The sequence below is a fragment of the Aspergillus undulatus genome (assembly GCF_047715775.1).
Source record: "Aspergillus undulatus strain CBS 261.88 unplaced genomic scaffold BDV17scaffold_61, whole genome shotgun sequence".
Classification (NCBI taxonomy): Eukaryota; Fungi; Ascomycota; class Eurotiomycetes; order Eurotiales; family Aspergillaceae; genus Aspergillus; species Aspergillus undulatus.
The window spans coordinates 1-22,417 of NW_027396665.1; the positions used below are offsets into that span (position 1 = coordinate 1).

The 22,417-nt window shown below is 51.2% G+C and overlaps 9 protein-coding genes across 9 annotated transcripts; 4 read left to right on the forward strand and 5 right to left on the reverse strand.

Annotated features, from left to right (window-relative positions):
- Positions 1-167: 167 nt before the first annotated feature.
- On the reverse strand, positions 168-2,340 carry aspE (septin). Its single transcript, XM_073755248.1, has 4 exons — positions 2,240-2,340; positions 2,098-2,165; positions 1,418-2,008; positions 168-1,375 (listed from the first exon to the last, which is right to left on the reverse strand). Exons 3-4 carry the CDS (start codon positions 1,936-1,938, stop codon positions 250-252), a joined length of 1,647 nt encoding a protein of 548 aa, XP_073611697.1. The 5' UTR covers positions 1,939-2,008; positions 2,098-2,165; positions 2,240-2,340; the 3' UTR covers positions 168-249.
- Positions 2,341-3,598: 1,258 nt separating this feature from the next.
- Positions 3,599-5,076, reverse strand: BDV17DRAFT_199451 (uncharacterized protein). Its single transcript, XM_073755249.1, has 5 exons — positions 5,034-5,076; positions 4,641-4,968; positions 4,536-4,592; positions 4,324-4,485; positions 3,599-4,274 (listed from the first exon to the last, which is right to left on the reverse strand). The coding sequence occupies exons 1-5, from the start codon at positions 5,068-5,070 to the stop codon at positions 3,887-3,889; spliced, it is 972 nt and encodes a 323-aa protein (XP_073611698.1). The 5' UTR covers positions 5,071-5,076; the 3' UTR covers positions 3,599-3,886.
- A 2,406-nt stretch (positions 5,077-7,482) lies between these two features.
- Positions 7,483-8,584, reverse strand: BDV17DRAFT_273265 (uncharacterized protein). Its single transcript, XM_073759002.1, has 4 exons — positions 8,462-8,584; positions 8,231-8,363; positions 8,118-8,175; positions 7,483-8,032 (listed from the first exon to the last, which is right to left on the reverse strand). The coding sequence occupies exons 1-4, from the start codon at positions 8,530-8,532 to the stop codon at positions 7,692-7,694; spliced, it is 603 nt and encodes a 200-aa protein (XP_073611699.1). The 5' UTR covers positions 8,533-8,584; the 3' UTR covers positions 7,483-7,691.
- Positions 8,585-8,598: 14 nt separating this feature from the next.
- Positions 8,599-10,323, reverse strand: BDV17DRAFT_273268 (uncharacterized protein). Its single transcript, XM_073759003.1, has 2 exons — positions 10,015-10,323; positions 8,599-9,960 (listed from the first exon to the last, which is right to left on the reverse strand). Exons 1-2 carry the CDS (start codon positions 10,146-10,148, stop codon positions 8,934-8,936), a joined length of 1,161 nt encoding a protein of 386 aa, XP_073611700.1. The 5' UTR covers positions 10,149-10,323; the 3' UTR covers positions 8,599-8,933.
- A 100-nt stretch (positions 10,324-10,423) lies between these two features.
- On the forward strand, positions 10,424-11,622 carry BDV17DRAFT_273271 (uncharacterized protein). Its single transcript, XM_073759004.1, has 3 exons — positions 10,424-10,732; positions 10,787-11,006; positions 11,055-11,622. The coding sequence occupies exons 1-3, from the start codon at positions 10,511-10,513 to the stop codon at positions 11,474-11,476; spliced, it is 864 nt and encodes a 287-aa protein (XP_073611701.1). The 5' UTR covers positions 10,424-10,510; the 3' UTR covers positions 11,477-11,622.
- BDV17DRAFT_273273 (40S ribosomal uS4 domain-containing protein) lies at positions 11,600-12,680 on the reverse strand. The gene is made up of 5 exons (XM_073759005.1): positions 12,602-12,680; positions 12,496-12,533; positions 12,408-12,426; positions 12,231-12,329; positions 11,600-12,166 (listed from the first exon to the last, which is right to left on the reverse strand). Exons 1-5 carry the CDS (start codon positions 12,613-12,615, stop codon positions 11,755-11,757), a joined length of 582 nt encoding a protein of 193 aa, XP_073611702.1. The 5' UTR covers positions 12,616-12,680; the 3' UTR covers positions 11,600-11,754.
- A 233-nt stretch (positions 12,681-12,913) lies between these two features.
- On the forward strand, positions 12,914-13,608 carry BDV17DRAFT_284325 (60S ribosomal protein eL21; the record flags this gene model as incomplete). The annotated part of the gene is made up of 4 exons (XM_073760514.1): positions 12,914-12,949; positions 13,010-13,077; positions 13,136-13,183; positions 13,284-13,608. 4 exons carry the CDS (start codon positions 12,914-12,916, stop codon positions 13,606-13,608), a joined length of 477 nt encoding a protein of 158 aa, XP_073611703.1.
- Positions 13,609-19,729: 6,121 nt separating this feature from the next.
- Positions 19,730-20,542, forward strand: BDV17DRAFT_273286 (uncharacterized protein). The gene is made up of 2 exons (XM_073759006.1): positions 19,730-20,187; positions 20,265-20,542. The coding sequence occupies exons 1-2, from the start codon at positions 19,962-19,964 to the stop codon at positions 20,396-20,398; spliced, it is 360 nt and encodes a 119-aa protein (XP_073611704.1). The 5' UTR covers positions 19,730-19,961; the 3' UTR covers positions 20,399-20,542.
- Positions 20,532-22,379, forward strand: BDV17DRAFT_273288 (WD40 repeat domain-containing protein). The gene is made up of 4 exons (XM_073759007.1): positions 20,532-20,782; positions 20,853-21,224; positions 21,273-22,032; positions 22,083-22,379. Exons 1-4 carry the CDS (start codon positions 20,552-20,554, stop codon positions 22,292-22,294), a joined length of 1,575 nt encoding a protein of 524 aa, XP_073611705.1. The 5' UTR covers positions 20,532-20,551; the 3' UTR covers positions 22,295-22,379.
- Positions 22,380-22,417: the final 38 nt, after the last annotated feature.

Here is a 22,417-nt window from a genome sequence, read left to right on the forward strand (position 1 = left end):
AACTAAATATAAATGATATTACATTGAGTACAGGGGGGCCGCGCATCGTGCAGGTCAATTGCCTTGTATGTAATTCAAAGGGCTGACTCAGAGCGGGGGCCAGATTAGGCAGTCTTCTAGAGAGTTTGGCTCACGATCAGAGGTGCGAGCGTAGCGTCATTGTGGCAGGGCCGTGCAGGAAGACGAAATCGAAAAAAGGAAGGTAATCAAGGGAAGAGGATGTCGAGTGGCTGAGTTTTGGATGCAAGATCAACGAGTTCGACGTCCGAAGTCAGGGCCTGTCCTGCCGCTGTACGTCTTGGACGCCGCAGAAACAATGGTATCGTGGCGGTTCAGGCGGCTGGTTCTCCAGCGCTCATACCAAATCACACGGCTAGCCTCGCGCAATTCAGACCGCCAATCGCTAAAAACCGAGTCCTTGAGTTTGAGGAAGTCGCAGTGCTCCGGATCGTAGGGGTCGGCAAAACCCCAGGGGAACTTGCGTCCAATGGGCCCCTCGCTCTCAAGCGAGTATTTGTCGGGGGACAGGACGGAGAATGGAAGGAGAGGAACGCCGACAGTGTCTCCAGGGGAGGTGCTGCCCTGCGTTGGGGATGCTGGGGCTTTCGGTTTTGCAGTCTCAGGACTTTCCTCATTGTTCTCGCCATCTCCAGGCTCGGCAGTTGGTTCTTCGGCCTTGGGGGTCTCGCCATCGTCTTCCTCATCTTCATCCTCGCCTTCTGAAGAGGTGTAATCTTCCTGGTCTTCAAGAGTAAGGATCTCAAGAGGGTCAATGTTGGCCATCTTCAAGCTGGCCCATACTGCTTTCCTGAGATATGCCATGTGCGCAGTGGTGATCGTATCGGCCTTGCTGATTACGGGCACAACAGTGGTCTTGCCAATGACTGTTCGCAAAACCTGGAGATCGAAGTTCTCATCAAGAACTCCTAGAATGCTTGAGTCAGACGCGCGTGGAGTGCCTTGAGCGGCCCGCTCCGCGGCTGCGATATTTTCGTCCAGTCGCGATGGGTCGAGGATCAAGAATGTACAGTGGATATGTGTGTCCCGGGCGCCGGGTGAACGGACGACTTTCATTTCCTCATTCAACGTCTCTTCGAATTTGCTCTCCAGGAAGCCTGTAACACCGCGCAGCTGGATATCGACGACGTTCTTCTCCAGACCCTGGGAGTCCCAGAGGGTCAGGCCAACACGTTCACCATCAATCTCAGTTTCAAGGTAGTGGGAGGTGTATCCTTCACTAGCGGGGTTGTGGCTATCATATTCCACTTCGTCGTATGATCGAGAGGGGTGTTTATGCGGGGGCAGCGCCAGGGACTTGCGGAGAAAATGGAGGAATGAGGTCTTTCCCGAGTTGCGGGCACCGATGACGAGGACGCTACAAAATTAGCTGAGTTCTCGAATAATATGGATGACTTACTTGTATGGCGTTGGGTCCTTGCGACGGCGCAGTCGCCGCGGGTTATTGACGGTGCTGACATAGCTGCTTGCGTAGCTATAACGGCCCCGATGTGTCATGCTCTCGGTACGCGCGTAGGGGTCATTTTCGGGAGGCACGGGGGTACTCATTGCGCTACGGGACTGACGGGGTTGACTGGTAGGTGAAAGAGGGCTGGTAACATCAGCAACAGGGTCGCGCTTTTCATCGCCGCCAAATGTTTCAATGACCGGTTGGCGCGCAAGGTCAGGAAGGCGCGGGGGTTGTTTCGGCTGAGCCGCCCGCTGGCGCCGGAGTTCCTCCTCCATCTGCACTTTCATCTTCTTGCCGCGGGACTTTCCGCCGATGGGCTCGGTTGACTTGGAGCGACGGAGGAATCCCAAGGATGAAGACGTTCTGCGGGAATCCTTGGCCTGCGAGTGACCATTTTCCGTGGGGAGAGGAGGAGCTTCAATGGGAGGTTGGCCCCGACTTGGGGTCCGGGGTCGTGTTGCAGTCGCCATAGTGATGGCCTGATACTGATAGGGTCCGATCTGTAACACGAAGGGGTCTATCCAGGTCCTAGTGGGGTCCCTGTGAATGAGTTATGTCTCAGATATAGATTCTTCGCAAATGAGAGGTATATCTAGTTGCAACTATCCACTGGTCACATCAGGGCTTACCGGCTGTGTTATTGCCTTGGTTTCGAGTGCGATCTCACGGTCAGTCACGACTTTGACGAAATTCTGCTCTATAGCCTGCGGTTGGAACGACTGGTTCGCGGCTGCGCGCAATTGAGGACCGAGGAGCTGACGGAGAATATACCCTGAGAGTCAATCCCAAGGAAGCAGAGGCCAACTCAATCGGCACTTCACGAGTCCAGCAAGCGGTTGCCGAAGTGAACCTGTGCTTTCGGAAAAGACAAGCGCAAGAGTGTCGAACGTGACGGAAGATCCACGCGACGGTTCTTTCTTGCGGTCTACTTCCCCTTTTTTTTCCCTGGCAGAGACTGCAGGGACAGAGAAAGGAAATTGCCTGCTCACAGCGTCCGGCTGATGCGGCGCATAGAAGTGAGAGAATCAACACAACAGGAAGGAAAAGAAGGAATGGATGGAGAGGAAGGAGGGGAAAGAAGGATGGAATTGGGAGAGAAATGAAACGAAAGGATGACGGGCGAGAATGAAGATCGGCCAGTGAGGACGGAGACGTCGATGCTCTTGCGACTGATGCTCTCGTTGACTCTGTACAGCAAAGCACGATGCCCAACCTCGTGGCCAAAGGAGAAGGCGCGAAGGATGAGGGCTCGGTTGACAGCAGACAGTCAGGTCTCTGTCAGGAATGCGTTGCTACTCTACTCTTGACGTCTACGCAGCATTCAATAATCGCATCAACATCCTTTGTTCAAGCTCATGAGCTCAAGCTGGGTTGATTCAGGGGCAACTGACAAGGAGACTAAATCTAGACTCCCCACTCGCCCGTTTAGACTGGCTTGGCTGGGATTGGGCCATCTTAACCGGAAAAGGAGAGCGCTGCTTTTTTGCTTTTGCGTTTCATCCTTATTTCATGAGACTCAACATGGTCAGACTGCTTGATTCTGACGATCCATCCAAGCAGTTGTTGATGATGTTAAACAGCCCTAGATACTCAAGCAGTTCTGCAAAGGACCATGGTGTTCGGGAACATGTTCCTCATTTTTCCCATGGGAAACCACTTTCTCTCCGCCTGCGCATCCACAATAATTCCAGTTTCGACACTCACAGAGTCATCCAGGCATCTAGAACGGCTTCATCCGGGAGGTGGTCAAAGTTCGTGCGTGCTCACACGTGGGGTCGGTCTTTCTCCGCCTGTCACTTCCTCCCTTGCATTATTTCATGCTGCCTACGATCATCATTATAGATGTCGCTCTTTTCATGCCCCAGCGACTAGATTGCCTCAAATTCGACAAAGACATCGCGCATTGGTGCGGTAATTATGCGCATGAATTGGACGTCGAACTCCTGCGAGAAATTGCCGTGCGACCTTCAGCTATCCACACGGCCGGCACACCGAAAATTCGCTGACTGATTGGCTGCACCGACCACGGACGACCGAGCTCTGAGCCTGTCCCAAGCTTCTCTGTAGAGCACGCTAACAAGGGAGTTTTGCCCAGTTCTGGCTCAGGCTGTTCCAAACTTCCTCCTCATCTGGGCTGCCCCTGACTCCGATTCTGAGCACAGTGCCCAGTCACGTTAGCCTGGGCTTACGCCAGAGCGACCTTACACGAGATACCACAATTGCACAGTGAAGTCCCCTGCAAAACATCATTATTATTCGCTATCATCTCTGGCTCTCGCATTATTTCCAAATCAACCCACAAAAGAAGTGATCGTTGCCCTCTACTCAACTTCGAAAACCTGCGCTCCTTCATAAATGCCCACCGAAACGCCCAAAACCCCCCATGGAACGAGAGACGTCCGTTCTGAGGTCATGCCATCATGCAGAAGCGGGCTGCGATGCAGTGGCATTTTCTGCAGTATTTGACTCGATGCTGTAAGTTGTGAACGGCAGGACGGTGCATGGAGTGCTCGGGCACACCTCCTCGCGCTCGAGGCTTTTGAACTTTGGACCATTGGGCCCGCCGGTGTACTTCGCTTGTCCAAACAGTGACGGTCCTCCCTGAAGCGCGTCATCACCCCATCTCCCGTTGAAGTTCAGCCAGTTGACCGGATTACTGGAGTCGTAAGGCTCGAATGTCTGAGTGTCCCGCGCATAGCTATAAGCATAGGCGCCCAGGGTGGGATCCCATAAGATTCCCTTGTCTGTCTGGTCGACGAGAGGACCGAACGGCAGGTTGAGGCCAGGAATCGTGTGGTCGTGGGGGCTGCAGTTTGCATGTCAGCAACCGGCAGAAATAAATATGAAGGACTCACCCAGCGATGGAGTAGACGGCGTGAGTGCCGTTCCCCGAGTACGCAAGCGGCCGGTCGCCCTGCTTCTCCGTCGCTTCATATGTGAAAGCTTGCCCTCGGGCATGTTGGCTGTACCAGATCGCCTGCGGTTCACCGTCCTGGAAGCGAATCATATTGTGTTCCCTGCGCACACTCGTTAGGCCCAGATCGGGATTTCAAACGGCTTGACGTACCAGTCTCCAACATGATTGCCGAACTCCATCCCCAGGATTGTATTGCCAAGGTTGTATCTGTCCGTTGGTCAGAAGGAAAAGCATCCAGGTCATGACAGAACTCACGAGTAATAGTAGAAGTAGAACGCATCTACTTCGCCGTCACCATGATCATTTACGACAATGATTGACGACACATCGCTCGACTGCCCATTCTCATCGATATCCGCTCCATAAAACCATTCAGGCTGTGGGTTCGCGTCAATGCCTTCTTGCGACGTCAAGTACACGCTTTCGTTGCCCAGTGCGTTGAGTTCGTCCAGGTTATCTAGGGTTAGGGACTCCGGAATGCCAGAGATCGCTTCGTAGTCTACCTGTGGTACGACATGGTCTAATTGTTCGCCGAAGCCAGAAGGCCTATATCGGTCTTCGCTATGCAACCAAACAAGGGGCGCTGGCTTCGTCAGTCTTGATATCCACACCCCTTGACGCCAGGATATTTGTGCGAGGTAATCTCACCATAGTCCAGCACGTAACTCGGAATAGCCGTCGCCATTTGGAGTAAGTAGTAGAAATCCCAGACAGACAATAAATGATGAACTCCGACCCAACTAAGGGTGTCCTCCCTGAATCATATAGGCTTGCTTCATCACCCGGCAAGCCCGTCAGGAACCCGACCAGAACCATCATCAGCCAGCCCAGCAGCGCGCAATGCCAACGCGGCATGCCCGTGGTTACATCGCACCTGCATATGCACATCTGCGCACCCCTCAGCTGCCGGTGATCAGCAACACCCTCCACCTGGGCGTTCGTAGGCCAACCTGACATGGATCTCCATTTCTGTTCCATCCACCCATGATCCCCCGTGCGAAAAGAAGCTACGGAAAGTGCGCGTTGGCGAAGGGGAAGGGTTGCAACGGGGACAGCCAACGAGGATTTTTAGTGCTGACTCGTGCGCGGGAGTCGGGGCGCACTGGATGGACTCGGGAGCTTGTTCTTGAACTTCAGGTGTCATTTGGGTTTGTGAATACTATGTATAAGATCGATAAGCATGATTTGGGGACGCTGGGTTAGATTCCTGGTTTGTTCAGCCGGTGCATGTCACTGCATACTGCATTCGCTATCCCGTGATAGATGATAGATAGACTAGGTAGGGTTTGTCTTAGGTCAGATGAACGGATCATTCGCCCGCCTTGCAACAAGCCCAAAAAACGCCAGTACTAGTGTGCTAAAACGGAGATTTCGATGATTTTCACAGGGAAAAAAAAAAGAACGAGAAACAACTAATCGCAATCAACATTGCTACCACCAGGGTCGATTGGGTTCAGCCGCTTGTCCTCCTCAGTCATGCAAAGATCGCCCCCTTCGGCTTTCCAGAATACCACCGCTTGTGGTAGTCGATTTTGCGTGGATCCGCGTCCTCCGGCGGCGCTGGTGGGTGATCGTGACTAGAGAGACCAAGAAGTTAGGAAGGTAGGTCTAGAATATCAGAGAGCTGGACTGTCATACGCGGAATGGTCGCGGCCGGACTGCTTCACTTTATCCGACTTGCCCTTGGGCCCTGAATTGCGCTTGCGCTTGCCCGCGGGAGCGTTCAGGTCTGAACTTCCGGATGTGATGCGTTGATGACCAGACTGGGGGTCTGCGTGCTCCTTTTTGATTCCTGTTGGATAACAGATCAGTAGCTCCACCATATAACACCCAAACAGTCATTAGGTGGAGAAGAGAGAACCGACTCTTTCGGTAGACATCTAATCCTTATTAGCATCGGTGAAGAGAGGGCCAAAGGCAGAAAAAAGAATGAGATATACCCTGAGAACTACTCGAGGAAGTGAGGGTTTGAATTGAGGGGAGTAGGCTGTGGGGGAAGGTCTGAGTCGAAGCGAGGAGGTGGTAGGTGAGAGGATCGCTGAGAAGAAGGTGATGGATGGGAGAATCGAGGGGAAGACGTGGTCGATGAGCCTGGTGTTGTGAGTCCTGCTCTCCAATTCTCTTCACTCAGCCTTCCCTAGACTGCCTCTTTATTCATCTCATCCTAGCAGTTCTCAAACCAAACGCTTCAAACAAGGTGAGTAAAAACGATCCATGAGCATCAGACCTCAAGCATCAGACCTCAAAAGTGCTAATAGCTCACCGTCTTTTCTGTCAGCACACAATGCGCGACCTACCCCTGGCAGGAATGCTAGCCAACACGAAGGAGATGGAACGAAAGGCTATCAAGATCGATTTGCTCAAGGACACGGACGAGTCGAAGAAGTAGGCTGAGGCATCATCCCACGAGACGCTGTCTAAGTTCGATGAACTCTTGGACAGACTGAAGGAGAGAATCATATTCAAAATGAAGCTCACCGTACAACATCAACCCATTAAATCTTAAGAGGAATTTCGATAGAGTCATTGAGAATTCTATCGAGAGACTCGACAACTCGAGAAACCCTGCTCAGTGCCGACAACGATGCTGCTGTTGCAAAGAAGCAGGTCTAGGAGATGGAGTCCACCCTTCGTGGCCGACAACTGCAACCAAAGCCAGATCGGACCTAGATACCCCCATTGGTGAACCAGTCGTCTACTCTACAAACCGTGCTATTACATGCTCTACAAATACTAACCGAGTCGATATTTCTTCGTAGAACGGTCTAGTCAGAGCCAAGATGTTCCAATGAAGGATGTTTGATGGGATGGGGAGACCGCGGAGCACATCGAGGACTGTTGACGATGGCCTGGCTCGCTAAGTTCGCTGGCCGTTTTTCCCTTTTGCTTCATTCCTGGTGGTGGTTCTGTCGACAACCCCATGACAAATGCCTGCAAAACAATGTAGCACAGTGCTCATAGTTCTAGCCAAATCGTCCATGGCCTATGGTCTGGGTGACTTTTTTCGCACTCTCCTCACCTCGGTTATACAATTTCAGTTTACGTACGTAGGCTTTGATGGGTCAGAAATCGAGAAACTCAAATTTGTCTTTTGTATCTAGATTCCAACCACGCATTCGGAAATCTCTATTCTAGCTCTGTAGACGTAGCTTACGCTCCTTCAGTAGCATCACCATTTTGGCAGCAAAGTAACGCAAAGCGGTTGGCTTACGATTTTTTAGACTTTTCCACTTTCCGCTCCTCCTCAATCCACAATTTATCCCCTGAAAGAGAGACTACAACTCCCCCAGAACTACTTTTGAAATCCTATAACTTATCCCCCTCCCTCTTCTCCTTTCCTCCCTCAGCATCGGCTTTCTCCTTCGCCCGCGCCTCAGCAATCCTCTCCCTCTCCTTGAAAATCTTAAAAAGTCTCAAATCCAAGGGAACCCGCTCGCCTAGCCAAACCGCCCGCTGGGTATGATTCCGCTCATCCTCATGCGGCTCCGTATTCGGGTGAATCAATACGCTTAGTGGACCGCGTGCTATGACGAGCCAGGGCACAAAGGCGCCGAACTGTGCGGGCGTGAAGAGGTTCACTTCAAACATGGCGATTGGGTGTGGGCCGACGGGTTTATCCCAGAATGTGTAGATACGGAGCTCGGGGACTGAATTGGACATCTATGTATTAGTTTCTTACCTAGGTAGGGGAGTTGGAAGAGGCGCAGGTGGCTGAGGTTAGAGTGAGCATACATTCCCGTCTTATCCGCTCCCAGAGTGCCCTTGCGTAAGATACTTGGTCTGGGTTGTTCTGCCATTGGCATTGTTAGACAAGGCACCAAAAGAAGTTGAGGGGGAAGTCCAACATGAAAGTGATAAATATGAATATCGAATCCCCCGCGCCTGTCCTTCGTCAAGGGATCGGGAAACTCTTCGTACGCTTTACTGAGTATCCCATGCTGAGGGTTCTTCAGCGACTTCCCGTCCTCGTTTCGCTCCCTGTGTTGCTGGTTAGCAGCCATATCGACGTGTGAGGGGTAGGTATTTCCGTCATCCTCTTCTCCGATCACACCATTCTATCGGTGCGCGAGACTTACTCGGGGAGTGGCTCTAGGTTTTCGTAGCCCTCGAGGGGGGACGGGAATGTAAATGCAAACTGGTCTGTCATTTGGAAGGTGGATATGGGTCGGGAAACAGAGAGATATGGCAGGTTGCGAAAGTTATAGAAATGGTTGATCCTCAGGGCGTTTGTATACGGGAAGTGGATCAACCGGCAGCATATTTCCGCTGTCTGACAAAGTGCGGAATTCGCCCATGGATATGGCTTGGAATTTCTAAGGATTGAAAATACTAAACGCAATATTCCTGCTACTATAGGATTCTACGGGTGTTCGAATATCTGTTGATAGAGAACTTTGGTCCGAAATAGATGCATGGCATGGGACGAGGGGCACTAGAAAGATATATATTTTAGTGTGGATCTGTGACTTGCATAGGCCAAACTTAGAAGACCATTGTAATTGATTCCCAGAATTATAATTGATATCAGGGCGAATACAACGTGATGAGCTACCACGAGGCCTTGACGTTGATATGTCCGTCTTCATCGACGAATTTTCCGCGATCCCATTCTCGACCCTCGCCCTTCGAGGACCACTTGACGCTCTCCATCAGCGCTTCGTCATTCTCTGCTGCCGTAGAGGCGCTGCTCTTCCATCTCTCTACAACGTCACTGTTGAAGCCTGCTTCTCGTAGCCGATCCTCACCTTTCTGTTTCCAGCGAGCCCGATCACGAAGAGCTTCTAGCGCGAGTTCCCAGTCATCATCTCCGGTCATCAGTCCTGCTACAGGTCTGCGAATCAACTTGCTTGTTGGAGATTCGTCATCCTCCGGCTGCACGTCGAGAGACGGATCATAGTTAGGAGCAAAATGAGCGTCAATGTTGCTGGTGTTGGGTCTGTATGCGCCTCGCCCGCGAGAACGAATGGGTGCCTCTTCCTCAGGTAGAGGGCCAACAAGATCCTCCAGCGGATCCGAGTCATCGCCTGATGCCTTGCTCTGAGTAGACTTCTGACTCTCTTTGTCTCGCACATATTCCTTATTCTTGCGATTCTCTCGTAGCTCTGGCAAGCGGGAGCGCGAGCGCCTTCGGTGGTGACGGCGACGGCTGTAGGATTCTCGGCCATGCGGAGAGCGACTTCGCGACCTGGAATATGATCGATACCGGTGGCTCTTCCGAGAGCGTCTGTGTCGGTGGTCACCATCCCGGTCACGTTCCCGTCGCGATGCGCGTGGCCGGTCCCTGTCTGAAGAGGCCGATCGACTTCTTCGCATCCTCCGGTGAGAGCGATACCTTTCCTCACGGTCTTCCCTGTCGCGTCGTGAATCCCGATCGTCGGTTCTATGGGAACGACGGTGGCGATCTCTGCTACTATCGTGAGCCGAAGCCGAAGCCGAAGCCTGGTCCCGTAGCTGTCGCATTCGCTCCCTAGCCTCCCTTTCTTCCTTTCGTTTCAGGGCCGTATTGTGATTGTCCGTTTCTTTGATGATGTGCCGGAGAAACCGAGTGTTGGGCTTGGGAGCATTGCCTGCAGGCCTGTGGCAACTATCGATTAGATCCAAAACATGACATTCCCGCGAGGTCTTGTACCTTGTCGGCATGTAAGCCTCCATTCCCAGAGCAGAGTACTTCATGGAGCTATCGCGAGCCTCTTTTGCAAGTACTTGCGCAACGTAGTCATCGTTATCCGGATCACCAATTGCTTTCCCTAGTCCTGGAGGCATGGTGGAAGGTTGACTGTCAGGGAGTAGCGGGATGTGAAGAAAACCAAGTGTTCTGAAGTTGGGCTACATAGCCCTTGATTTATATGTATGATGGAGCATAGACAGCGCCGGGTAGATGCATGAGAAACTGGGCAGGCGCGTGTGTAGGAAAGCACATTTCACGTTTTGTCTGGAGCTGAGGATGATACTGTTGGTGACGGACCCGCTCACCGCCTGGGATAAAGGCAGCGATGTTTTGTTTACGCCTCCACCCACATTCTGCCGCGGGGTGGAGAGCAATCGAGATCAAACTTGCGCGACATTGACTGCGTCACTTCTTACCCTATCTGCTTCAACTGACAAGGCACCACCCTTTGATCTAAATGACCGGACTGGACGCCGCGCAAACACGCAAGCAGCTGCAACAGCTCGAAGCGGAATACGGTGATCTCAAGACGAGCCTTTCCATTGTCCGAATCAGCGAACCGATTTTCTCCCCAGACACAGAGGCTTCGGAGCAGTCTCCTTCGAAGCGCAGGTCAGATGTCTCTGTTCTTGATACTCCGACGCCAAGTTCTCTTGAGGCAGACTTGACGCATTACAAGGTACAAGCGAACACCAACAATTCGAGCGCCGCGGCCGTCTAACATTGAGTCCAGGAATTATTCTCAAAATTACGCTTCTCGTATGTCGAACAAGTAACAAAAGAAAAATTTCTACGAGCTATCGTTGGCGATCCACCTCTGGTTGTCGGTCACAATGAGAACGTGGAGTTAGAAACACAGCTGGCGGAAGTGAAGGCTGAGCTTAAGGCGCGAAAAGAGGAAGTTCGCTTGATGATAGAGGAGATGGAGAAGATCGCTCGGAGTCTTGCAAATCGTGAGTAGGATATCCTTTCCCATGGGATCCGCCTAACAAAAGTCATAGGCTACAATAACGTCCAGCTACAAATGACCCAACTCGCTACGCTTCCTGAATCTATCGAAAGCCTTGAATCCACCATCGCGGCGCTTCGGGCGAAGCAAGTGGCCAACTCGGATAAATCCTCCTCTCAGAATCTTCCCTTACCTGCGACCTTATCTCTCCTTGCGGAACGTGAAGCTGAACTTGAAGCGCTCAATCGACAAATCGCTGCAGCTCAAAACACCCTGCCACGCAAGACCCGAGAGGCGGAAACTATGGAGCGGGAGCTGAGTGTCTTGGAGAGGCGCAAGTCGGAGGCTATAATGCAAGCGCGGGAGGCCCAGAGAAAGAAACTGGAGGGCGAGAGTGACGGCCTTGAGGAAGCAGGAAGATGGTATAGGAGTGCGGAAGAAGCGCTCAAGAGCCTGGTGGGTGTGGAAGGCTGAATGGTGAAACATAACGACTTATGATACTGGGCGGCGTTCTGGGTTGAGTTGCGATATATAGGGCTAGGGCGTACTACGTTTATCACCGATAATTACGATTACTTTGGAAGGGAAAGGTGCAGATTGGTTTCGAACTGAGCCGTAGGCTACCTAATTGTAATTTTTTGAATTCGTCAGAATTAGGTCGTACAACATTATACGCGATGCTGCAGTGACATCGAAGCCCCGTGGATACATTGTCCATAACGAAACCTATCCATACTCCTATTTTAAATAATCTATTCCTCATCCTCCTCCCCCTCGTCCTCACCACCGCCAGCAGCAGCAGCAGCCTTCTTGCGCTGGACACGACCAGGGCGGCCACCACCGAAGGGAGAGGTGAGAGAGAAGTCGATGTGCTTCTGGGAGTCCAGGCGGACCATGTAGGAGGGGACGTTGACGATCTGCTTGCCGACGCGGATGTGGCGCTGCTTGATCAGGACACGGGCGTGGTGGATGGACTTCGCGAGACCGAGCTTGTAGACGCAGGTCTGGAGACGGCGCTCGAGGAAATCCTCAACCTTGAGGGCAAGGACGTAATCGAGCTTCATGCGGGACTCATCGAGCACACCGATGCGGACAAGACGACGAATCAAAGCGTTACCTTCGAAGAGACGCTTGGGGTCCTTCTCGTCGAGGGTGAGGAGCTCACTATACACAAGCTGTTGTTAGCCCGGCCAATCCTTCCAATTTTTCCTTCCTAGAGCAAACATACCGAGCAGCACGACGAATCTTGGACAGGGTAAGCTGGACACGCCACACCTCACGCTTGTTGCGGAGGCCGTACTCGCCGACAATCTTGAGTTCCGAGTCACTGTGAAAACAGATTAGGAACACGAACACACGACATAAACAGAAGCACGCTTCTGATCAGTGGCCGGAGAGTACTAACAGACGAGCCGATTCGAAGGCTGCGCATCGTTAGCTAATTTATCCTGAAAATCGGAATTTTCTTCCATTTCTTCACGGAGTACACTTACGACGACGAGGGACCTTGTAGGTCTTGGAGTAGACGCGCCTGCATAGAAAAATCGAGAATTAGATTCATGCGCTCGTCGAGATGATCTCGAGGCACTGTATACTCACGGGACGGGGGCCATGACTGCAGATTTCGCGCTGTCGCAAGGGTTGTCGGATACTCAGCTGAACGGTTTCTCCAAGTTCGCAGATTATTGAGGAAGTTTCTTGAGGAAGATGAGTAGCCGAGCGTGGGCCGAGTGGTGAGCGCCGTCCAATGATAGCGGAGCGGCTAGGGCAAGCCCTTCTTGCTGTGGGGTGGACGCACTACCAGCGCTTCGGGAAGCGAGTCGCGACACCAGACTTCGTAGAGGGAGGCAGATCGAGGGACTTCTTCGTTTTCGACAAGTTTCAACTCTCAACGCCAAAAAAACCGTCAAAATGGGTCACTCCCACGGTCTCCGTTCCGGCACCCGGGTATGTTACAATGAGGAGGATATTCGACGCTTTTTCTGCGGTCGCTAACGAGCATTGCAGTATGCCTTCTCTCGCAACTTCCGCGAGAAGGGTATGATCCAAACCTCGACCTACCTGAAGACCTACCGGTACGACGAACTCCGCAGAAATTGGAAATAGAGGGCTTGGGACTGATTGAGATACTAGGGTTGGCGACATTGTCGACATCAAGGTCAACGGTGCCGTTCAGAAGGGGTCAGTGAATTTTCCCGAAAGTCGAGAACCTGCAACCACGAGCAATCAGGATGATCGGTTATCGGCTCAACCGGGGTTATATGCTGATTATTTTGAATAGTATGCCCTACAAGGTCTACAACGGTAAGACCGGTGTTGTCTACAACGTCACCAAGTCTGCCGTCGGTGTCCTCCTCTACAAGGTCGTCGGCAACCGCTACCTCGAGAAGCGCATCAACGTCCGCATTGAGCACGTCAAGCACTCCCGCTCCCGTGAGGACTTCATCAAGCGTGTCAAGGAGAACGCCGCCAAGAAGAAGCAGGCCAAGGAGCAGGGTGTCCACCTCCACCTGAAGCGCCAGCCCGCCCAGCCCCGTGAGGCTCACACCGTCGAGGGTGCCGCTCCCGAAACCATCACTCCCCTGCCTTACGACACCCACATTTAAACGAATCGAATGGTGGAAGCGGGTTGCTTGGTGTTTTCTGGGTTTTTACATCTCCTGTGTGGAGTTTGCATTTGTGACGAGAAAAAATTGAGGGTTCTCGAAACGGGCACAATTTCTATCCTGTGCATAGATTCCCCAAATGAAACAGATCTTCAAAAAGCATTCTCGTTCTTGTCTTGCTGGTTCCGGCATGTGAAGGTGCTCAATTTCTCATCGAGCCGAACCCGGCTCGTTTGGTCCGATCGGTCTCCCGGCGAGCCGTCAAGCAATGGACGATATGTCACGCATTGTATTAAATGAGGCGAATAAACTCTCCAGTGAGAAATAAATCTCGCTTTCGACACTGCTGATTGATCCCCACGGAAGAATCTACTGAGTTCACCCCAGAACCCCAGAATCGCTCAGCCCCGTTGGATCCATCCCGTGCAACGTCGTAGACCCTCGGAATTCCTTCAGTCTATATCACCCCTTATCATTATTACGGCACGAACCTAACGAGGCGCAGTCTGGCTTTGCTTCGCTGACAGCTTACAAGAGAGCTACTAAGCAGCAAAGAGAGAGGCTTGTGTCAACGACCGAGTAGACCAGCTGCGTTGTTGGTTGCTTTCTCTCCACACAAGGTCATGCATAAAATAAAACCTGCCGGGACTCCCTTGCTCGTCAGTATAGAACCCAGTGCTATATGAATCCGTTCGCCCGGGCCCTGACACTGCCACGGCGAACTGTTCAACTGCAGCGCGGATGGGTTCGTCCATAACCTTGGTCTGACGTTACACCCTCATTCTTGGGGAAGAACAACGCAGCAGGGCAACAATAGTACGTGGTAGTAGGTAGGTGATGTTCAGTCCTATAGAGTTTGAGGCGGCCAATGGGAGATTAAGTTGAGGTATGGGGCACCAAAAATCTCCGTGCGATTGAGTTGATTCCTAATATTCCCGCTGGTTCGTGATGATTACTGACGACTGCAAGCCGCAAGCTTGGTCTGGCGGCTGCGATGGATCAATTTTCCCGTGACCTGTGACGCGAGACAGAGAATCGCCCTCACACGGTGCCAGGAGTGATTATGTGGCTGTGTACTTGTGCAATCCGTTAGTGTGGCTGAGTCTGCTCTCTGGAGGTTCTCAGAATCTCAGTTCGGCTGTCGTATGGAGTAGTAAGAGCCTCATCTCATCACTTCGTCTGCCGCGATCTGCGGAGGAGATCTGGCCGCGATCCCGCAATAGAGAGCACATTACGTACTCTTTTGTTCCGATACTCATGCCAGCTCATAGGCCTACATCATTCCGTTACATCGCTTCGAAGACACGAGCTCGTTACGGGTTGTCGTTTAGGGGATTTGGCCTTGAGACCCAAGGCAGTTTTTGCCTCAGCTTGAGGCAGCGAATCCTGGTTTTGTTCTGTCATGTTTGAAATTTCTCCCTCAGGTTGCGCGGCCACCCGCCTGTTGAAGGGATACGAGAATCAAGCAGACGGGGGCAAATGCTGGAGATGTGGTAAGACCTCTGCTGCGTCACTGAACATCAAGCGTAATGCTAGTGTCTTCAACAAAGGATACCGTCCGTATGGAACCGTGACGTAGGGTGTATGGTCTAGAGCACTCGAATGGTATCATGGAGACGAGAAGAGGATGACTGTTTCAATCTGGGCTGGGGTATGTATGGCTTGCAGGCTTGTTGCAAGTTGCAATCTCCAGAAGAACCGCGTTCTAGACCGTTGGAAGCCGTGATTGTTCTTGCTCACTCCCCGACCGAGAGTTAGCAAGTGTGTAGATCCGGTGGCGATGCTCGTGGTCATGGTCAGATATCGACCTCAGAGTTCTCGACTGCGCATCGTGAGGGGTGGGAGGAAGCGCAAGATTGGAATGCATGAGGAAGGAGGTGACCAGTGACCACTGACATCACTGTACGGGAAGAGCCGCAATCTCCGTCAATCTTCGATTGGGAAGTGGACCATGGATCCATGAACAGGGCGTGGAAAGCTTTGTTTACATTTTGGATGCTGTACCTGGCATTGTTTCTCTTAGGTTTAAATTTGGACCCTGGGTGGCAACGAGCGTGAGACTCGAGAAAAGACTCGGGGTCAGGGACAGAGGTTCGGGGATAAAGCTAGAATTAAGTGGCGAATATCGCAGGGTCAGATGAATGTAATTACTGAAACAAACCAAAGGCTGAAATCCCCGTTGTTGGCCGGTTGAGTCGTTGACACGATGGTTCACGATCCCGTCTCCACCGCCGATCTTCAAGTATCCGCGTAGATAGGACCGAGAGCAGATGACTGTTGAAAAATCTGCATCTTCCAGCTGGGTCGTATCCGGAAATTCAACCAGGAGCAGGGGGCTGGATCCTGAGGTACGGACTACATTGATGCCTACTACCTAGACCACTTCAGAGAAGAATGAGGCACAGCCAAGTTGCAAGCGCCCCGGATCCACACATACTCTTCATGCCAGCCAAAGAAGCTTGAGAGCTCTCTTTGGAGGACGTCGAGAACAGTCGCGACCTCTCGAGCACGGAGTTAGAGCAGAGACCGTCGGGTAGGAAGATCGAGATTGCCGCCCAAATGGTGATACCGGAGGTGGCGGCCAGTTGTAGTATCATGAGCGCTGCGGAGTTGAGCCCTTGATAACCCGCGCTAAAGACAATACAATTGCCTAGTATATGCCAATGCATGCAGAGGCCGTTCCGGCAAAACACATCCATCCGACTGCAGGAGAAAAGGGGGGACCAAATGGAAGCGGACTGGAATGCGAGTGCTTCGGCGGTAATGGTTAATTCGAATTACAGTTGTCAGATGGTTTGTAGCCTCACTGTTGATTCCCACCGGGCGAAGGAGATAAACCCAATGCACTAATAGAACGGTGCAACATGCTAATTAATCCTACTTACTATGTAAGTGATTGGCCTGGTACTCTGTTTTTGACAAAAAAACTACACTTATTTGGTTAGCAAAGGGTGCCAGTTCCAAGCATAGGGCAAAGTAATCTGGTTGGTCCCAGTATACACTGCCTCGCTTCATCATGGCGGTCGGTCGTCTTGACTTCAAAAGCTATAATTTGTACCTGCGATAAAAAGAGAGAAACTCTCTTCTTGTCTTTTGGTGGACAAGGATACCCTTTCAACCTCTTTCTCTTAATTTCAGCGACTATCGTGATTGTTCGGTCAGTCAGCACCAGACGAAACAACCAGCGACGGTGCTGCGCATTGGAGTTGCCCGGGCGTCCTGACCACTTCTCTTGTCCTTTGCAAGTCCATTTCTCTTATGATAAGTTTTTTTCTGTTTGCATTTATTCCAGTCTGGAGACGTCGTCACTGCTTCCAGACTTCTTTACCCTTCTCACCCCGGTCGAGCATGGTTGTCTAGCCTTGCCTTTATATGATCTGCTTCCCATCACCCGCCTCGGTTTCGAATTCTTCTAGAGAATCAGCCTTGCTCCTCCGAATCATAATATCTCTGACTTTTCCGAACAGGCTGTGTACTTGGTTATTCTTTTCTTCTCTCACAGCTTGGTCACTCCTTGGTTCAACAACAGCCGTCTACTCACGTTCATTATACATCTTCTCGTCCCTCCTTCAATACACCCTACTTCCACTTTTTCACCTCTTCTCTTGATAGGTTGTTCTCGATTAACCTATTCTGCCTTCTGAGCTCCGCAGTGATGGCCAATAGGAACTCAGAGGCCTATGGCCTGCCTGGTATCAGCGGTCTCGAGTGGGATTCAGCCCTTCTGGATGCGCAAGGCTCTGCAATCTATGAACAGATGGACTCGACTCAAGGTTCCAACGTTTCACCTTCGCAGCCATATCCCAATAATTATTGGGATCAGAGTTTCACGGCCGGCTCTTCTCAGACATTACCCAATCTTCAATCAACCCGGAACGTTCCTACGTACTTCAACAGCGCATACCTTAGTCCAAATGCGGCGGGCATGACTGCTCCAATGGTGAGTGCATTAATGAAGCCGCCTGTGCGTTTGTCGGATACTGACATTGTTTCTCCAAGATCCGTACAGCCTCCGAAACCTCTCAACAGACCCAAAGTTCCCTTTATCCGTCGACGGGCGGGACAGGGCCGACTCCGTCCCCGCAAAGCATGGGAGGCCAGTCTCCTCTGAACACTCAAAAATATCAGGGCAGTTCTGGAGAACTAGCACAACCCGTGATGTCGCCTATTTCGCCATTTGTCGGGAATGATCGATCGTTTCAAACCCTTCTAAGCGCGCTTATCCAGATCATCATGGAGGCTGGACGAAACTTGTATCCTGGCTGCCCAACCCCCAGTCATGCACTCTTGCGTTCTGTTAAAAAAAGGTTTCAAGAGGCAATGGACAAAATTGACGAGATGATCGAGCCCAATTACAAACAAGACAGGAACGCGGTCGACGAAAATAAACAGTTCCAGTGCCTTCTCTGTACGCGGAAGCCAACGTGGTGCAAGAACAGAGGCACCTTCACTCGACACGTCCACTCGATGCATCATCCCGCCGAATTGTATCGCTGTCCTTATTCATCTTGCAATGAAATCAGGTTCACAAGGAAGGACAAGCACCACGGCCACATGAGAGCCAAGCACGCCGGAGTACGATTAACCCCAGCTGAGTTGGTAGCAGTCACCGAGCCCGCCGAGCCACCTCGAAATTGTGTACTCTGCGGAAAGCCTGTCAATACCTGGACCGACTTCCTCAAATGTCTATGCAAGCATTGCTTGATATCCGATGATGAAGACAATGGCTGGGATGGTGGTGACAACGATGATAACGACGATGACGGCAATGGCGGCGATAATGATGGTAGAAACCAGCATTATTCCTCACCAGGCAATGGATACTTCGGTAATGCAAATGGCTTCGGTGGCTTTGGGCCTGGCAACTTCAATAGCAACCAGTTTGATGGCCCCAGTTCATGGAACGGAGGAAGCTCGTATCCATCTTTCGGCGGCGATTACGGAATGTATGCGTACTCCGACCGATCCAAGTCTCAAAAAACAAGCTCTAAGAGCGACGCGACTGGGCTTGAAAAAGATACCCTAGAACTCAAGCCAACCGAGCCCATCGGCGGGAAGTCCCGCGGCAAGAAGATTGACCCTTCCGCAACATGGATTGATGTTGACGCTCGAATGCTTCAGGCCTTCAGAGCAGAGTTCTCCCTTCGGCTCAAGGACACCGTTTGGACACATCAAAGTGGCCTAACAAAGCAAAACTCTGACGAAAAGCAACTTTCTGACAAAGTAGTAGCGGCGGACTTTTTCGATGTCGAAGTTAGTCGAGACTTCCAGCGGTTGCGATACTTCGAATGCCGTATATTTGAAAACCAGCTGCAAGGTTCTTTTCTGGCCTATATCCACGAGACGCTTGTTGATTCCCAACTTGCCATTGTCTCGTCAACCCGAGGTATGTCCAGCACACTTGCTCATTCAATGAAGCGCACATTTGCTAACCTGACCTTATCCAGACATCTTATACCGCAAAGTCGACTTGGATACCGAAAGTCCGCCAGAAATTCCTGCTGACCACATCTTCTATTTGGCAAAGGAGAAAGACCACCCGTCTTCCGAAGCGAACCTCGAAGCGACGAGGCGAACACCCAAGACGCGAGCGCATCTGAGAGTCCGCATCCGAGCGATCGCGGGGATTCTTGCGCTACGCGCCGCGGTCTCGAAGACAGAACCCACAGTCGTCAACAGTGAAGTCGGCGACGGCTGGGAGCTAGGAATTCCGATTTCTTCGCGCGCGACCCAAGAGGAGGCAGTGAAGCTGCTGGTTTGGTTGGTGCAGGTTATTGTGTTCTTTCTGAAGATGCCCCCAAGGCCCAAAGTCTTTGTGTTATTGGAAGAAGGCTCGCTCGACGTACCAAATTCATTGGTCTAGTTTGTTTTGTGTCGTTTCGCTCTTTGCTTAATTAAACCCGGTTGATTGTTTTGGCTTCTTTTTGTATACCAAATGGGCGCTCGGTTTGACGTTCTTTAACAGGGTTATGCGCGTGTATTTTCGATGAATCATGACATGACACTTTCGGGGCAATATATATAAAATTTTGATGATTATGCTGATTCATGTGCATTGTTTGCTGACCACCGGGTACAAAAAGGAATGAGGGTGTTCCTGGCATTTAAGATGGCGGGGTTAGGAGTTAAGCTCGCAAATCCGAGGACAGATGACATAACGCTTCTGGTATCGATAAGCGTCTCCAGCTCGACTCTGGAGAGATCAATTCATACCCCCCTTGACCTCCTGACCGAACTGCTGGCCAATTGTGAGACTGTGTTTGCATTCCTGTCTTGACCTTGTTGTTTGTCTGATATGGTCGCTGCATGCTAATATTTCGATCGCTTGTTCCTACCCCTCATTTTGGCCGACCATGAGTTCTCCACCTACCGCTGGCGGCGACCGACGGGACCGGTCGCCGCATACAGGCTCGGGGAATACATGGCACCCAGCCAGAGCATGGCTTGAGGAAGACGAAACGGGAGAAGAAGAAGATGATGATATGGACTTTGAGCCTGATTCCGAAGATCCCGAAGATAGACCCGACGAAGAATACTTCGACCCTAATGACGACGACGAGCTATACGCCGATACTCTTGGTATTGTTGACCATTCTCCTTGAATCGGTGCATATTCTTTGAGTCCAACACTAACGATTGTGTTCCTTTTTCTCAAGACCCTCGATTACATTTAGGCAATATACAGATCGAATTCAGCATGGATGACGACGATCAGACCGGCAGCGGCCATCAAGCAGGATTGCCGACTCATGGTATATTCTCATTCTTACTGCTTGGTCTCAGGTGCTGACTGCTCTTAGTCTCTCCCCAGCAGTTACTGAACCTACTGGCTTCCAATGGCCTACGAGATATTTTCCGTGTTCATGGATTCACCCCTGGTCCAGCCGGTTTCGACACCGCTGGTTTCGATTATGATGACGATGACGATGATGAATATGGAATAATGCTATCCGGAAGGCGACCCCCAAGACGCCGAAGAGGGCCACCTCAATATCCCAAGGTACCAAGCGACGAGGGCATGAAGCTGATGAGATCGGGGAAATTTGGGACGGACTCCAACTACGTTGATGACCGTATGAAACGCAAGAAGTCACTGGCTGAACGGATAATGTGGCGAGAGCTGGGAATCGAGGGACATGGGTTGCAAAGGAGGAAAGTTTCATCGATAGTGCAAGTAAGTTAATCTATCTATCTATCTATATATATATGACAAATCAGAGAATCCTGGCTCAAGTCACCTACAGGACCTTATACCCAGTTCTACACCAGATAAGATCATTCACTACGACGAAAAATGCTATTCAGGGCAATTTTCAGATGACGGTAACTTCTTCTTTTCTTGCGCTCAAGACTTCAAGGTCAGGATGTACGACACATCCAACCCATACGATTGGAAGTACTACAAGACGGTAGACTATCCTCTCGGCTCGTGGACAATCACAGACGCGACCTTGAGTCCAGACAACAAATTTTTAGCTTATAGTTCGCTTCGTCATCTCATTTGTCTTGCACCAACAGATCCGGCAGACTCTTCAGGCCCGACTATCTTGGACCTTGCCTCACCCCCCGAAAGAAGGAACGGCGGACGGGACATATTTGGAAGGGATGGATTTGCTGTAAGCGCGCTGATTGCACCATCACTATGCTCTTCTAATTTCACCTAGGTGTGGTCAGTAAGATTCTCAGGGGATGGCCGTGAGATCGTTGCTGGTACCGGCGACCGTTCCGTGATTGTATATGACCTTGATACAAGGCAATCCGTTCTTCGTATACGAAACCATGAAGACGATGTGAATGCAGTTTGCTTTGGAGACAAGACATCGCCTCATATCCTCTACTCTGGATCTGATGACAGTACCGTTCGCGTCTGGGATAGGCGATCCATGGGCGATAGGCGAGAAGCTGGTGTATTTGTTGGACATACTGAAGGCTTAACTTACGTCGACAGCAAGGGTGACGGTCGTTATGTTCTATCCAACAGCAAAGATCAGACTATGAAGCTATGGGACTTGCGCAAAATGATGTCTACCGCCAAATTTGACACTCTCGGACCTCCTAGTTCCGGAACCATGTTCGACTATAGATTCGATCCCTTCCCACATGAATACTGGGAACCGCACCCGGATGACTGTTCTGTTGTCACGTTCCGAGGTCACCGTGTCCTTAGAACTCTCATCAGATGCCACTTCTCTCCGCCGGGTAGCTCGGACTCCCGGTATGTATATAGTGGTAGTGAAGACGGAAAGGTATATGTGTGGAATCTAGATGCGACCTTGGCTGGGACGATGGATGTTGAGAAAGCGACATATTTTTCGCGCCCTAGAATTCGTCGTTCACGGGGCTTTATGGGTAGAGGTGACACCAACCGATGGAAAACATGCGTACGCGATGCTAGTTGGCATCCAAACGCGCCCGTCTTAGCCGGTAAGCTCTACTCTTTCTTGTAATATGGCTACCCGACTAATTGTAAACAGCAACGTCATGGAATGGATGGGGCGCCTCGACGGGCACTTGTACTTTACATACTTGGAACAATGGTTCCGATCGGGATGAGTGCGGCCTAGACCCAGTGGGTAAAAGTACTTTCGATCCTGAGATGAAGGTCACTGATCTAGCTAAGCGAGGTTCGGACGAGTATGACTGGGAGAACGAGCAAGCATGGGATGCATATGAAGCATCCTTATAAGCCGATGATTATCGTATATACGGGCATATCTATACACATGTGTACTACGTTGTCGGGAAAATATAAAAACATGTTTTGGCAAGACTTCACGGCGCTCTAGCAATCCTACTTATTGAGCGTATA